Consider the following 17,139-nt stretch of genomic DNA (forward strand, 5'->3'; position numbering starts at 1 on the left):
TGTACAGCTTTTTTCTCCCCCCAAAAAAACACAGCTAAGAGTCAAATTTTCAAAGACCTCAGTATCCTGTAGCTCCAGTTACACCTCTCATTCTCTGTGGGAGCTGTGGCATCCTGCATGTGTTTGTTTTGGGCAGGGGGAGTCAGCTCACTTCACTGAGGAGCCTAAATGAGAGCTACACTCTTTTTGAAACTCTGGCCCATAACCCCCCCCTTTTAAAAAAAAAATCTAAATGTTTCCACATGGGGGCAGGAACAGGAGGCTAGCCAGTGGATCTGTGTGTTAGGGAAGTATTCAGAAAATTCAGCAGAGCGCTGCTGGGACACTCATTAAGAAAGGTACCTATCACTGCAATAACTGGGCACTACATAGCAGTGTCCACTGGAAGTACTCATTCATGGTGTTAAGAATCGGATTGACCTGGAAGCAGATATGGTGAAGGTGACGAGATCAGTGAACAATAAGAATCTCTTAACTGAAACCTCAACATTCTTGATACATTAGCTTTAAAATACAAAATATCCCATGAAAATGGTTCAAAAAGTTTATTTGAATATTTAATTTACAAAAAATCATATCTCCTATGTGGTGTTCTATGCAAAATTGGATAAAATAAACTGCGTATAAAACCCAACCCAATCTATTAATGCAATACGACAAAGAAATGAAACCACGGGAGAGAAAAAAAAAAGTCATATGACATACATGACATTCATTAAAGATTGTCCCAACCATTCAAGACTTGGTTTCAACAGGATACCTTCTTCCTAGATACACTGTGCCATTTTATACAAAGATTTTCTGTACTCCATTGATCCAAATGTGCCAGTTCCACCCTGCCATTCTCATTTTGATCAGAAGGTGGATACAGACAGTATACACATTTAACATATGCATTATTAGCTGGAACTTACTCTCTTTGCTAGGGACACTAACTTTTGTGGTGAAGTAAACCAATTTTTAAGAGTGATAAGAATTTCAATTTCTATTTTGGCAAAAAACAGGACTAACTCCTTTGTTAAGGAGAAATGTTACTGGCAGTTTCAGCTGAACATATAAAGAGGACAGTTGTCTTTGTGTTGATCAGAAATGGAGACTATTTGGAATGGTTTTATGCTATTTGTATTAACATTTCTTGACTGAAATATGGTTATAACTGTCTTACTGAACTGCAAGCCTGCCTGTTTCATTGTATGAACAAAAATATATTTGTACACACGATGCCATATAGCAACATTGTACTTCCTTTTAATCTTTAAGGCAGAGAGACTGTTACTGTAAGTAGTGGGGTTCTGTTTTGGATGCCAGTTTGGGGTTCCTTGAAAAGACCATGCATGTCCTTGGATGAGTCAACACTGAAATTTTGCAAGCACTTCTGTAGCAACTTTAAAAGGGTTTTCTGGGAGGGGGGAGAGAACGAAGCGATTAGCAAGAGCTAGTGCTAAGATGTCCATAGGGGAAAAGACAAAAGCAGTAGCACCAGAAAGTCCATAAAAGAGCCAAGAGACCTCACTTTAAAATGAAATAATGAATAACTGGACTGTTTCCTTCATAGTATCAATACATATCTAAATATTGGCCAATATTCAAAGTTAGGTAGTTGTCATTAACTGTAACTCTCAAGTCCTTCTCTTCCCTTATCCATACACTATATATGGAAATACAGGTGTACTCCTACTTATGTGGAAATGCAAATTACCTACATAGCCATGATCTTTAGCTGACAACATTTAGTGGAAGACTAACTAGACTTAATCACTAGGTAATTCTGTTCACTTACAGGTATGAGTGAAACATGCATTCTTATGACAGGCAGCTAATAGTCCTTGAAATGGCATTTAATGACAATCACTAATTTGGCAAAGAATAAGGAAAAACATTTCAAAATGCATAAAAACCATTACCAGGGGCCTTGGTGGGGAACATAAGAGTTACAATATATTAGCGAATTCTGTGGCATAAACATTTTAAAAAGCATCAGCAAAGTATTAAATATAAAAGCAATATGTATATACCCCTCCATCCTCAAAAAAGCATCATGATTTGTAGTGTATTAAATCAGGTTTAATGACTATGGCATTAAGGCATAATCGGTTGACAATATTCTTTATTGCCTCAGCTCAACATAATTGGCTGGGAAGAGCCCATATCTGCCTTTGCACACTCCCCTCCACCAGCCGTCATCAATCATTTCTATGTTCGTGATGATGTCATCTGGATCGAAGGAAATCTCATCATCTCCCGCTGAGAAAAGAGTGGAAGAGGCAATGTGTTTAGTACTCTCACATGAAGTTCTACTGTGGTCAGTTTTTTCCTTGGTAATGGTATTTTTAGTAGCATTAAGTGATTAAAAAGGGAGTTATTCATAGAGTAGCCTTAGTATGTTAGCTACCTTCCTCTCTCCAATGCGCCAAACAAGGATGTTTAAAACAGGATTGAAAATGTGATAATTAAAAGATTCCTCTGAGCAACAGACTCCCTCTTACTTGCTTTATAGTGGCAGCTTTCATCCTAAAAGGAGAACATTCAATTCTTATCCATTACACGTCGGGTATACTGTTAATCTTGTATAGTGACTGCTACCCATCACACCAAGGAAAACTTTCTATAACCATAATATTCATGTTACTCTTCGGGCCTGGCGGTCACTTAATATCTAACTGCTAGAGCTGGGCTTGATGTATTCTGGATGGGGGATATGTATTACGCTAACATTACACTAGACAGAAAGTTATTCATAGGTTACAAAATTAAAGAGAACAAGACCTGCGCTTACCAGCCTGGTAATCGTAAAGGGCAATGGCTGTAATTCCAAGTTCATTTTCATATTCATCATAAGTATTTTCTTCTAAAGAGTGTTAGAAAAGACAGACACATTAGAGGACTAAAACCACACTATATATAGATAGAGCCCTTATTTATGAAAGTGTAATCTGGCACCCTTCTTCCACATCTCCATTATAATTTGGACACAAATTGAAGTAAGGAAACAAACTAGCCAACTGTGTCAGCGTGCACCCAGAAGAGGCACAATTTTGGAAATATTGGCATAGGTTTTGATTGGTTTCTTTGATATTTTTACAACAAATTAGAAATTGAGATGGATGGGGAGGTTGTTATAGAAAGGTGCATGAGAGGGTAGAAATGAAGACCCATTGCTTTATAGTTCAGGAAAAGGTCTATAAAATGTGAATAGATCCAGGGACACACTTTGAAGAGAAATTTCATTCTTGCATGGCGGCGGGGGGGTTGGGGGGGACAGGCAGCTTTGATTTAGTTTATGAACAAATACTTTTACAAGATGAAAAAAGTATCACACACACACACACACACACACACACACCAAAAAAAAAATGTGACATGAAAAACAGGAACACACCCTTCCAATCTCTACTCCCCCACCAGCAGATTTAGCTTTCTTGGCTGAATGTCCCAAACTGCAAAGGTTAAAAGCTACATCTGTTGCTTAAATTCTAAAGGAAATTATTTGTTAGTAGGATTTTCAAGATGGCTGACCAGCACTGGCTAAAATAAGCCTTTATTTGAAGTTCACCTCTATTTTTTTCCAAAGCCAATTTGTGTTACATGACATAAGTAGAAGCAAGAGGATGGCTCTCTCTAAACTTCAGCTAAAAGCAGTCATTAGTTTGTATTATAGTTAGTTCAACATTAAATCATGAATCTTATTTATTTTCAGCATAGGAAATAAGGCCCAGTCATTCTAAAGGCAGGTCAATGTTCTGCTTTGCCATATTGCCCCTTTAATTTGATATCAGCACATTTAAATTATAAATTAAAATGTTAACAACTTAGATTATATGTTGCTGCCCAAACCTGTGACAGGAACCTATCAGGACAATTATTCACTGAATCACTACCTACCATTTGAAGGTACCAACTCAGAAATAAGAGCACTCTACCTGCTTGATAGAGGTCTCCTGCCCCTGCCACTTCATAGACTGTCTCTGGGTCATATTCTGGCTCCTGCTGACTGACTGCTTCTTGGTAGTTTGACTCTTCAGCTTTGTAGCTGGATTCCGGCTCATGTACAGTTGAATATATTGTATTGGAATTCTTGTAGATTGCATCTGACTCATATGAAGCTGCATCCTAGAAAAACAACGGTGAAACTTGTCAGGGTCACATAAGCAACCCCTCAAGCATGACATCAATAGTGCAGAAGAGAAGTTCCTAGGTACTGCATTCAGCACTAGAACTCAAACTAGCGAGAACATTTCCTTTGAAAACGGCAATATTCAATATTATCAGACAACAATATGAACATGTGAAGGAATGTCTTGAGGTCACCCTAAGTATGATGATCTGTCCAACGGAACAGAACAGCTATTCTATAGATATCAAGTTAGTCTGCCATCACTATTATGATTCCAGGAACCAGTGACATGATAACTTTAAATCTCTAGATACCACTACAAGTGCATTACAACTAAACAGACATGCGTCTGTAATGTCAACAGGTCCATTGTGTAAATATTGTAATATTGTTAATAAATGATTGTTTATGATACAAGACAAGTCTATTTCTCACAATTAGACACATTTTTGCTTGTTGCATTTATATTTTTCCTATTTACACTGTAAACAATCAAATTTTAATACTAGGAAGAATAAACATCTCTCACTTTATTTCAATTTCACCCTTTAAGGCTGAACTCTAACATTAATTGTTGTAAGAACTCCATTTCCCACATTAACCCCTTTAATTAATATTTCAGTAGGAGAGAAAAATCTTATTGATACAAGGCTACCTATATATCCACTTTACTGGACATCATTACTTCACAGCAAAGCCACAAAAAATTACCCACAAATATAAAGCCTGTTCACTACTGAAATGTGTTTAGGACAAGCTATTCAAGCTACTAATTGTGATTTGAACTAACCTCATAAACTGGGCTTGAGGGCAGCTTCTCATCAGCAGACTGTGGGGTGGGAGATGGAGGTGGAGTTTGTTTTTTGGCTTTAGCTTGTTCCTTTATCAAAAAGAAAAGTGATTAAATTCAGGATAACTTTGAACAGTGTTTGACTCCTGGATAGTGAACAAGAAGCAGTGTGGGTGCAATGACCAGCATGCTCTTACACTAACTCTAGAAGGCCTGGTGACAAAGGATGGTTTTTTGACTTGGAAACACAGCATCTAACTAATTGGATAATTAAATCTCAAAAAGAACAGGAGTACTTGTGGCACCTTAGAGACTAACAAATTTATTAGAGCATAAGCTTTCGTGGGCTACAACCCACTTCTTCTATATGCATCCGAAGAAGTGGGTTGTAGCCCACGAAAGCTTATGCTCTAATAAATTTGTTAGTCTCTAAGGTGCCACAAGTACTCCTGTTCTTTTTGAGGATACAGACTAACACGGCTGCTACTCTGAAACCTATCATTAAATCTGTGTGTTTTGTTGAGACTGGTCATAAGGCGTGTGAATAAATAGGGTGGATTAGAAGAGAGAGTAATTTATGTATGTTACTTGTAGAATGTAAAGCGAGCACCTGATTCTGCTCTTTGGAATATTTGCATAGCATCTGTAGGTTATCTGTATTCAGTATTTTAAATCCACGAACCGGGCTTCAAATTGTATTTTAATTCAAGTGTAGGGAACTTGATACCACATGTTCAAGTTACAAAACTGACCTGTCATTTTTGATGAGAAAAACGTTTAAACTTTTCCTGGCATGTTAACCAGCTGACAAGGCAACAGGCTTTAATAGCTAGGACAGAATTAAATTCGCGACAATGTGTGGCCTGAACTTCCACAAGGTTTCCACATGGTGTAAATAAAAGCAACACTACCACTGCATTCTGCTACACAGCGTGCGACAATTTGGAGCTCCACACAGTCCACTGCATGCTGATTGGACATGAATCAGGGGCAATGTTTCAGCCAAAAGGACGCACGAATCTTTTGGGTTAATTTTGGACTGAGGTAGGATATTAAAATACAGGAAGATTAATATTACCATGATTTTAAAAGGTTATAAAAATTAGGCATTGCCAGCTAGTTAGTATTTGCCTCTTTAGCTGCAATACTCAGGAGTAACTGCTTGTGCCATTTAGCAACAGAAATTAACATGTCTGCCTTGTGTTTAATTCTTCTCACTAATGTAACAGACATTTGTAGGAGCATGCAGTACTCTGAGAATAGAAGTATGTGCTCTTTGCAGGGAAACAGCCAATATCTTTTCTTTTTACGGCCCCTCTATGATAAAAACAGAGCATTTTTCATAATTAAAAAAAGGAAGGTTAAAGACAGGGAGATACTGTGTTTTTCAATTCTTTAGAAAAAAATTAGGAATATCAAGCCCAGACTTCCCTGTAAGACGTTTCTGTAGAAATCCCAGCCCAAAGCTGAAAGGCTTACACAGAAACCTTTGCTCCTCATTGTTTGTGGCTGAGTTAAAGAAGTGTAACCAACATACAAGGACAAGAGTCTTGAACACTGGCCCAGCTTGAAGAACTCAACACACTGGTGCTGTGCTCTTATGAAAATCTGCCCCAGTGTGAACAAGTCTCCTCTTTCTTTGCAGTTGCTCAGGTTTTCGTATCTTGGAGAGTTTTCTCAGGGAGTTCTATAGCAATAGGGAATTCAAGACCTGAAATTTATGATGTATAGATGAACAAGCAGAAAAAAAGTTGAGAAAAGTTAGAGATGTTCTTTATGCTTTACTAAGAAGCAAAATGGCAGAAAAAATTGTTTTACCGTTCACCTTTAAGTTCTGTAATTATTATTTTATATGTGATATTTTGTAGATTTAGATAGACTTCCTGCAGTGTAGCCCAAAAGAGAAGTTTCACAGATACCCAATCCTACCTCCCATTGACTGTGATTTTGGGTAAGCTATTTAAACTGAGTGCCTCGGTTTCCTTACCTCTAAAAATGAAGTGGAGACACTGATATTGATCCACCTTTGAAAAAGGCTTTATGTTCTTTGGATGAAAAGCACTGGAAAAGTGCTACATTATTATACTACATTAAATTGCTACAAGTGTAAAATAAGTTAAATTCTCTGTTTAAAGATAGCATTAGATACTTTCAATCTAAGTTAGCAGCCTCAAATGTTTAAGTACAGTCTGAGTTATGTGTTCTTTAAAATGGCTACATGCTTCTCAGACTGTAGTTTAGATGCCAACAGTGTAACTGCTTTTCCATATAACATTTAAGATGCTTAAAATATGGTCTTGCCAAACAGCCCAGAGCTGGGTTTCTGCCACCATAAATTGCTCTACATGAAGTCTGGATTAGAAAGCAACTTCTAGCATTTGAGACTAACAATCGTTAGACATTGGCTGATTCAACAGAGCATTTAAAGAACATCATCCCTGAATACCATCCTAACTAGAAGTAAAATGAGCATGAGAGGGAAAACAAAACAAATTGCATGTGACCAACAAAAGCAGTGAGGTAATTAGCTGAAGCAGTCTAGAAGGAGAGATCACCCTCTGATTGGAGACACAGGAATGGGAGAATTCGCATTCATGCCCTACAAAACCTATACTGCAAAAATCAGTTGTTCAATTGTAAATTAACAAGCCTATCTGCTATTACTGATTTGACTATATGTACACTAGTTGTATGTTTCTTTGCTTAGACACAGCTTGGGTTATGTAATAATCAGTGAATTTATTTTGTGGTATTTTAAATCTCTCTTCCACACAGAGAATGTAACACACCGATTTTTAGATGTTTTAAATCTATGCAGTGCTGGACTGACCACCTTGAAGGCAGATGACCTCAGTCCATGGGAAACTGTGCAAGGTTCCGTCAGCCTAACTTACAATACCCCACAGAGAAGAGATGGTAGTTCTTTCTCTAGACCCAGTCAATCCTTGGTGTCTGTTGAAAAAGCTAACAAGGATCGTTATTTGGGTAACATGGTGCCCTGTCTTCTAAGAGAGAAGACTGAGATCACCAACTCATTTCCCAGGAATTGCAACTACCAATCTTGCCTGGATTTCAGCGAATGACCTAGATGTGAAAGAACTCTTACTGCTAACACTCAAATCATCCAGTCCCATTAATAGGGGAGAGTCATGACTACTCAGTAGAACTTCGTTATTCAAAATTAAAAACCATTCACATTCCCAGCATCACTGTGTTCTATGAAGCAGGTCGAGGTTAAGCAACATTTTCTCCATTTCCAGTTCTGGGATTCCATTAGCTATTCAGAGGTTACTTTTATAGCTCTTGTGGGAGTCCAGCTGTGTGTCTGAAGGTGCAGTTTGATAGAAAGGGGCCCTGGCCCCCAGGTGAAGTGCTAGCACCAGAATACTTAAATGTCCAAGTCTAGCAAGAGAAAGAAAGAAGTGTGTTTTCTAGAGGATATACCCTTCTCCTCTCCTACCGCACATTCAGAAACCACCAGAGTTTGCCCAGAAGGGCTCTGAATCTTACTGACTTCTAGTTTCCTTCTCGCCTCCTCCTGTTCTCGTTTCTCCTGGGCCATTCTTTGTGCTCTCTCAGCTTCTGCCTTCCTTCGGTCTTCCTGTTCCTTTTCCTTGGCTAGGTTTTCAAAGTTAGCTCGGATGTTGCTTGTTTTATTATTCACTGTAACATTACAAATATTTAAAAAAAAAATCAAGATCAAAATGAAAAACAGAAAAAAGTGTTCTACTTGCACCGAATCTCTGCAAGGCGCCACACTGAAGTCAGTTTACAGCCAGATTTCATAGTTGGGGGGGGAGGAACCACACACTTTATGAGGGCTCCCCACCCCCACAAGCTCCCTTTGTGCCATCCTCCTCTATTGATGGGAATCCCTGCAAGTCCCCATACCCTTACCTCATGGCAGGGGCTCTGTGTCCCCCATGTTTCACTCCCTCAGACCACTGGATCCCATTCCTCTCTACCCCACCCTGGTAGTGGCTCAGTGTCCTGCCAGGTCATCATTCCCCCCCCCCCAATTCCCCCCCCCCCCCCCCCTACCCCCGTCAGGTCTTCATTTTCCCCATCTCCATTTCACCCCTTCCAGGTCCCTGTTCACCTCTCCCAGGGCCCCATTTTTCCTTCCCCAACTCCATTTCCTCTGACTTTGGGTCCCCACTTCCATGCCAACTAACCCAATTCATGCTTTCCTCATCACCCCTACTCTCCATCCCATTGTGGGTTCCCGCTCCCCCAAATTGCCAAGTCCGCTCCTCTTCTTGCCTCCAGGTGCCTGCTTTCTCACTGGCCCTTAGTCCTTTCCAGATCACTGCTTCCTCCCCGGGACCTGATCCACTCCCCTGCTCCCACCGGCAGGGGTGGCTCTAGGCACCAGCAAAGCAAGCAGGTGCTTGGGGCAGCCCATTTACAGGGGCAGCAGCTGGCAGGGATCCAGCCTGGGAGCTGAGAACCAACAGGGGGCCCTGGGAGCTGTAGTTCCTTGGTTAGCTCCCTGCCTATAGAGCCAGCCCTGGAGCAGGGAAAGAACTACATTTTCCAGCACTCCCTTGGCCACTACCAACAGGAAAGAGGGGGAGGGAGTGAGGAAGCTGAGACCTCATGCTGCAGCCTGCTGTGAATGGAGAGCTCACTGCTAGAAGGGGGTGGCACTGTGAAGGGGGAACAAGTGTGCCCAAGGAGTAGAAGGCTTTGGCCCAGATATCCCTTCAGAAGACATCCCCAGACCGGATTAGGGATACTGGTGTGACCTCACCTTGCAGCCCCCAAAGAAAGAATTGGGTGGACTAAATGGACAGTGCCCCTCTCTATCTGAAGCCTAGCAAGGGAGGTACGTGGATCCCACTAGAATTTATAATGAAAAGTAAGGGAGGGGAGGCTCTACTAGACTGGGCAGCTTTAGATACAGTACCAGGCACGTAGGAAGATTTCCACTTCTGAGCCATGGAAGCAGAAATTGACTTTTCCTTTCCAGATTTAGCTAATATTCAGAAAGGGAATCTAGCACCTGCCTTCCAGATTTGAACACCCTCAAAATTCAGGAGTGCTCAAGCTCAATTTGGGCAGCTGTTACTTCATTTCTCCCAAATCAAATATACTGATCCACTGTAACTTGCTGTAGAGAAAGTAGGATAAAATTGAGCAAGAAATGCTTCCCAGTGGTTATTAGGACTGGAATTGCTATTTTCAACAGCCATTGCTTTTTTTTTTTTTTTTTTTTTTTTTTAAGTTTTATTTGTTTAAAAGGAAGACAGTGATATTGCATTGGCAAATTCCCCATAGAAACAAAGAGTGGAACAAAAGAATAATGAAGGCACCTCAACTTTTCCTCGTTTATGGAGGACAGTCTTATAATATGCATCCAGCTATCCTCCAATCACACAAGCTGAAAATTGTTCCACTTTACTGCAGTTCTGTAACCACACGGGAACCAATTCTGTCTGTGTTTTGTGCACATCCAAAATTCCTGCTGAATGACCCACCCTGGGAGCGAGTTACCAGTGAACCAGAGCTGGGGCGGAAGGAGGGTGCGTGTGGGGGGCGAGCGGGGGAGAGCCCAGGGCTGGGGCGGCAGGGGTGTGCAGGGGGAGGGGGGAGAGCGCCGGGGGGGGGGGCAACGGGGGGGTGGGGGGGGAGCCCAAGGCTGGGGTGGGGGCAGCAAAAAATTTTGTTGCTTGGGGCGGCAAAAAACCTAGAGCCGGCCCTGCCCACCGCTCCCTGCTTCCCTCACCAGTGCAGCCCCATTTCTCTGGATCCTTGTGCTTCCCAAATTCCCATCCCCAAATCCTTCCTGTTAGGCTCTTTGGTTTTCTTATTTCTGTTAGACTCCAGGCTACACTCTCCCCATGCAGCAAGTAGAACTGCTGCCTCTGATACGTGTAGGTCAGAGGTGGGCAAACTTTATGGCCCGAGGGCCACGTCTGGGTGGGGAAATTATATGCAGGGCCATGAATGTAGGGCTGGGGCAAGAGGTTGGAGTGCGGGGTGCGGGAGGAGATGTGGTGTGCAGGAAGGGACTCAGGGCTGGGGGTTGGGGTGCAGGAGGGGGTGCGTAGTGCAGCATGGGGCTCAGGGCAGGGGGTTGGAGTGAAGGAGGGGTGCAGCAGGGGGCTCAGGGCACGGGGTTGGGGTGCGGGGTGCAGGTAGGGTTCAGGGTGCGGACTCCAGCCCAGCACTGCTTATCTCAAGCAGCTCCGGGGTGGAAGCGGCGCGCAGCAGGGCTAAGGCAGGCTCCCTGCCTGCCCTGGCCTTGTGCCGTTCCCAGAAGTGGCTAGCATGTCCGGCTGTGGCTCCTGGGTGTGGGATGGGGCAGACAGCTCCGCCACATGCTGCCCCCGCCTGTGGGTATCACCCCCAAAGCTTCCATTGGCCGCAGTTCCCTGTTCCCGGCCAATGGGAGCTGCGGGGGGGGGGGGGTGCCTGCAGGCAAGGGCAGCGCACAGAGCCCTCTAATCCCTGACTCACCCAGGGGTCGCAGGGATGTGGTTCCAGCCACTTCTAGGACCGACGCTGAGGCAGGGCAGGCAGGGAGCCTGCCTTAGCCCTGCTGTGCCATGGGGCTGGCAATCCCGTGGGCCGGACTGGAAGCCCTGATGGGCTGAATTCGGCCCGTAGGTAGTAGCAGGGGGCACTAAAGATGCCTGGGATGTGGCATTCCAAAGTTATTGCATTACAGACAAACAGACAAATGCCACTGAGTTGAGTGTAGAACCTCATATCTTTTGAGCAATTAATACACATTCACTGTTGTAGCAACATCCTCATGGTATAAATTCAATGAGTTTTTGAGAGCTAAAGTGCAATTCATTCCCTGGGCACCCCAAACATATGCTAACAATGCTAAAAAAAGGCAGATTTCAATAAAGAGACCTGACACAGAAGTATAGTAGCATCAGTATTACAGCTTTTTAACATACGTTTACATCTAAGTATCATTTCTTAAGATTCTTTAAGCTCAGTTACTACAAGCCCTTCTTCTGCAACAACTTGGTGCAGCACCTAGCTTTTTGTCATACTTCAAAGTCTTGACAGACAGGGAGGGAGGAAGAACAGAACAAGCAGTAATGGTCTCAAGTTGAAGTGGGGGAGGTTTAGGGTGGATATTAGGAAAAACTTTTTCACTAGGAGGGTGATGAAGTACTGGAATGGGTTACCTAGGGAGGTGGTGGAATCTCCTTCCTTAGAGGTTTTTAAGGTCAGGCTTGACAAAGCCTTGACTGGGATGATTTAGTTGAGAATTGGTCATGCTTTGAGCAGGGGGTTGGACTAGATGACTTCCTGAGGTCCCTTCCAACCCTGATATTCTATGATGAGAGACAGCCCAGACATGGTATCTCATCAGCTACATTGCCAATACTCTAAATACATCTTAACCACACTCCTCTGCCCCTTCTTCTCCCTCTCCTAACATGTGAAGGAAAAGAAATATCCCGTTCCAAGATTCATTCAAAGCATAAGGCCCAGTCCTGCAAACCTTCTCTGTTGAACTCACTGCATTTAATGGGTGTTCCATGCGCACAACAGGCTTTCAGGATCAGGCCCAGAGACTTCTGAGGATGTTAGTAGGACTCAGGCAGTGCAAAGGCTTTGTTCTGGCCCACTGCACGGGGTGAATTTTGCCTAGTGCAACTGGACCCTTGAGTCACAATGTTCTGTTTGTTCCTTATTTGGAGTGCTGTCAAGGTGGCTGTGCAAACAATTCTGGTGTGAGTGTATTTAATTACTCCTGGGGAATTCTACGCCACTGCGCGTGCTCAGTGTCATGTCCCCCCACAGACTCTCTCTGCTTCCCCACCGAAAAATGGTTTCTGGGGGGAAGCTAAGAGAAGCTGCTCTAGTGCTCATTCACCCCTCCCTGGCAGCGCAGGTGCATCTGTTGGGGCACTCAGAGCAGCCCGGGGAGAGGTAAGTCACCACAGGGGTGGGGCGGGGGATGTCTGGGGATGCCCTGGCTGCCCAGGGACATTGGTTCTGGCTGGGCTGGGGGAGGAGAGGGACGAGGAGACCAAGTTCCCCCCTGCCTCTCACAGAGCAGCCCGGGTAGGATCAAATCAATACCCAGAAACCTCCCCCGGCTGCAGGAAGCTCTGCACTGTGGGGGGGAGGAGGTTGGGTGCAGGGGTGAGGCACAGTGGGGTGGGGGTTCAGGGAGAGGGGTGAGGCTTGGCCGGGGGGGGGGAAGGTTGGGTACTGGCGGGTCCAGATGCATGGGGGTTGGGTGGACAGGGGTAGCGGCTTCCCATACAGTGACCCCTCCCCCACTTCCTCACCCCATTGCTCCTCAGCCTCACCCCTTGCATCGGGGGCAGTCACGAGCCCCCAAATTCCCCTCTCCCCCGAGCCTCACTCCCTTCATCAGGAGCTCCCCACCCCACTGAGCCCCAACCAGCTGCACCTTGACCCCCACCCCACCAATCCCCACTCTTCCAGCATCCAGACCTCCCACTGATTCCCTCACACCCAGACCCTGCCCCGCTGTGCCCTAACCACCTTCACCTGGACTCCCCTGCAGAGTTCCATTCCCCCTACACCCAGAACCCTCCCCACCCCAACCAAGCCCCTATGCGTCCATATTCCCCCTGCTCCCCAACCCAGATGTCCCACCAAGCTGTCTGCATCCAGCTTGCGCCACACAGAACCCTGATACTCTTGAGGGAATTCTGCACATTTTATTTGTCAAAAATAACACAATAAAACAACAACAACATAAATCACATCTTTTCAATTATTTTGGTAATTTATTTCAAAATACCTGTCAGCAAAGAATTGAAAATGGTGCGATTATACTGTGTTATTTTGACAAATAAAATGTGCAGAATTTTGTAGAGTTTTAAAATATCGTGCGCAGAATTGTAAAATTTTTGGCGCAGAATTCCTTCAGGAATAATAGTATTTGTGACACTGAGAACTAAAATTAACTCAACCCAGTGTTTGTAGAAAGCAAATAAGATTGCTAAGTAAAGCCAGTCAATATTTATTCAGGCCAATATTTCTATGCAAGAAAGAAAGAAAGACTCTCTTAGCCTTCCAGGAGATTTGGAGAGGGGGAGGGAGAAAAGCAATTAGCTAATATGAAATGACATGCAACATCAACACTACTTACCTTTGTAAGGCCTTGTCTAGATGAGAAAGTTGTTCTGGTTTAAGTCAGTTTAGAAACCAAACTTAGCCAACATAACCTATGTTGATATAAATGACTCTCAAACTGAAACAGAGCATCTACACAAGATGTTGCACCGAATTTAATTAAGTCTGTTTCTAAACTAATTTAATTAGTACAATTTTCTCATGTAGACAAAGCCTAAGTTGTTTAGCCCATTCTAGAGAAGCTTAGCACAATCTCAGCCTGAGTGAGAATCAAGGAGATGCTTTTTAGTTTCTTGGTACTGTTTCTTCTCCCTCACAAAGAAACAATGTATTGTTTAAATGCAACATCTAATTTGGACTCAACTGTTACTACTGGGGGGGGGGGAATGAGTCACCTGTCACTCAGAGAGGAGATTCTACAGTCAGTGAGTAAAATAAGGCATATGTGAGTGCTACTGACCTGCCAAGGTCACAAAAAGGAAGCTTGGATTCTTACTCATTGGTACCAAAGGGGGCGAAGTAACCTTAGGGGTTCCAGATTAAGGTGACCCACCTTCTACAGCCCATGAGAGAAACATAAAAAAAGGATTCTGTAATCAAGAATGTAATCTTACCAGCTTCTACTGGCTTGGTCTTCTGATAAGTTGATGACAGTTTCTCAATATCTTCAAAAGTCGATGCATTCTATCAGTAATGAGAAAGTATCAACTACTACACAAAGCAGCACCAGTTCTCTCATCATATGCTCATTCAGTAAATAAGGCAGCACACACCTGCATGATCTTCTGCTGCAACATCCTAAATCAGGACTCCTACCGCCAAGGGCACAGGTTTATTTTATTTTTTTAAAGCCCATTACATTTTTGGGCCTAAAACATGAAAAAGGGAATGAATTCTTTCAATACACCAGACTATTTAGGGTTAACCTTCATTCAGAGACACATGTCACACTAGATTCCTATTAACAATAATTTTATTACTGATTAATCTCATTTATATATTGATGAGTCATAAAAGTAGGAGACAGAAATTTGCTGAATGCTTGTTATTTTGAATACAAAATAACCTTTCAGTCTGTATAACAGAAGGGTTTCTACCAAGATAAAACATCCAGCCTAAAACATAAAAAGTAACTAGAAGCGAACCCTAAACAGAGAGGTAATTTTGAGACAGGTTTTTAAATCAAGCAATAAAAATAACTAAATAAATGAAAGAGTTCCCTCAGTTAAAGATTTCCTGATATTTGGAAGCATGGGTAAAATAATACACTGATACAGTAGAAGAGTTTGAAGCTTTGATACTTCTGTAAGTTAACAGATAGGAGTATTTAGTGTGGTAAGTGGGGCTGTATACAGACCATCATCCTTTAAACTTGTGAAATAAAGCAGTATTTTTTGAAGTTTACATCACAATTTGTCTTTAATAAGATTAAAGTTAGAATTGTGGGTTCTGATGAAATTCTCATGCAGGGGTGTATTAGACAGAGCTACTTTTAGTTTGTGGAATGGGTAAGTGACTATTCAAACAGTTCGGTGTGCTACTTACTGCAGCAGGATGATGAAACATAGCAACATTCCCCTAAATTATAAATGGACAAATGACGCAAACACAGAGGCAACTACTTTTAATTAGTTGAGAGGACATTCACAAGGTGTAAGATGAGGTACGGTCTGGTGGTTAGAAGAGAGGACTGGCCAGCTAGATTTCAGGGTTATATTTCTTAATTCTGCTCCTCTCTGTGTGGGACTTTTGCTATCACTTAAGTTCTGTGTTTTAATTCCCCCCCTGTATATAATTGGGATAATAATCACCTTAGTAAAATGCTTTGAGATCCTCAGATGAAAGGCGCTATATACTATAAAGAATTGGAGAGGAGAATTTCCTAAGCAGGATACAAGTAGAGAGATCAGAGCACTACAGATCCAGCCTCACTAATAATGGTGGAATTTTAAACCAATAGCCAGACTACTGAATTCTTGATAATTTCAAAACAACTTACCTTATCCATTCGATCCTTCTGTACCCCATACTTTCCACCAAACCCTTTTGAATAATCTAAAAAACAGGATAAAAAGGTCACAGTAGGCAGGTTTAATCTTTTCCCTTTAAGTTCTGTTAAATGCAAATGGCCATTTCAAAAAAGCTACATGCAGAATTCCAAAGACAGCAGCCAAAGAAAATGCAACTTGCTTTTGATGCAAATCAGGATATATATACACACACATACACATCTATCTATCTACAGATGCCTCTTCATATACGAGCAGGCAAGAAAGATGTCGTGAGCTATGTGCATGCTTTTCACATTCTTTCTGTGAAAGTTAAGCTAATGATTGCTATGTTGACAGGAACCAAGCAAAAAATAAGAGATTGCCCCTCATAATGCACCACTTCTAGAGCACAGTCTTTCACAGTACTAATTGTTACTTCCTGTAGTATAGGTCATATTACCCAAGCTACTTTCCTTTGTTCAGAGTAGTGTGCTATCAAGTTTGCAGTAACACTTGTCAGGGCATAAGTGTCACTTAAATACTCTTTATTTGCATGCCATTCATGGAATTGATCAAGTAAAGACACACAGCTGCCAAATTCACGTTTTCTCCTATTTCAGTATTGACTCCAGGTTCATGCAAAATTAAGACAGGTGTTCCATGTATCTGCAATGGGAATATGTCACGTAGTTATCTTATTGCCTTATTTTAATAATGAGCAGTTACCATGTAAATGAAGAGTGCTTGAAGGTCTGTGTCTTGGAAAATTGACTTACAACTTCTTCCTGTGCTCCCATTCCCAAAATGGAATCAGGGACTTTGTGTATTTGAACTCCTAGTAAAGCTATCCTAGACTTCAAATGTTTGGAACTAGATCACGACAGTACGTAACATATTGGCTGCTGTTAGAAATAGTGTCTTTAGTGTGTATTGTCAATCAGAATAAATGCATGGCTTTATTAACCACCTTTATACATTGCAATTATACTATTTTGATTTAGGGTTTCCAAAAAAACTCTACACTATCAGACTTCTCACTTTAAGATGTCATCGGAAAACTAGAACTTGTAGTTCATACCTGAATTATCTCACAATGAATAAAGGCAGCTTTATAACATGATATAATTTACTACTATTTCAACTAAGGCAAAGGTTTACAT

The 17,139-nt window shown here is 42.3% G+C and overlaps 1 protein-coding gene across 4 annotated transcripts in view; it reads right to left on the reverse strand.

Annotated features, from left to right (window-relative positions):
- Nucleotides 1-530: 530 nt before the first annotated feature.
- The window catches only part of CTTN (cortactin), a 35,483-nt gene continuing 18,874 nt past the window's right edge, over nucleotides 531-17,139 (reverse strand). For 3 of the 4 annotated variants that reach the window (XM_034769730.1, XM_034769731.1, XM_034769729.1), the window contains 7 exons: nucleotides 15,988-16,043; nucleotides 14,603-14,672; nucleotides 8,419-8,567; nucleotides 4,905-4,994; nucleotides 3,921-4,110; nucleotides 2,777-2,848; nucleotides 531-2,244 (listed from right to left, as the gene is read on the reverse strand). In XM_034769730.1, coding sequence (XP_034625621.1) covers nucleotides 2,108-2,244; nucleotides 2,777-2,848; nucleotides 3,921-4,110; nucleotides 4,905-4,994; nucleotides 8,419-8,567; nucleotides 14,603-14,672; nucleotides 15,988-16,043 — 764 coding nt within the window. In that variant the 3' untranslated portion in view covers nucleotides 531-2,107. The remainder of the gene's footprint in view (nucleotides 2,245-2,776; nucleotides 2,849-3,920; nucleotides 4,111-4,904; nucleotides 4,995-8,418; nucleotides 8,568-14,602; nucleotides 14,673-15,987; nucleotides 16,044-17,139) is intronic. The other variant, XM_034769732.1, reaches the window with a different exon arrangement.

This window comes from Trachemys scripta, chromosome 4, assembly GCF_013100865.1.
Source record: "Trachemys scripta elegans isolate TJP31775 chromosome 4, CAS_Tse_1.0, whole genome shotgun sequence".
Taxonomy (NCBI): Eukaryota; Metazoa; Chordata; order Testudines; family Emydidae; genus Trachemys; species Trachemys scripta.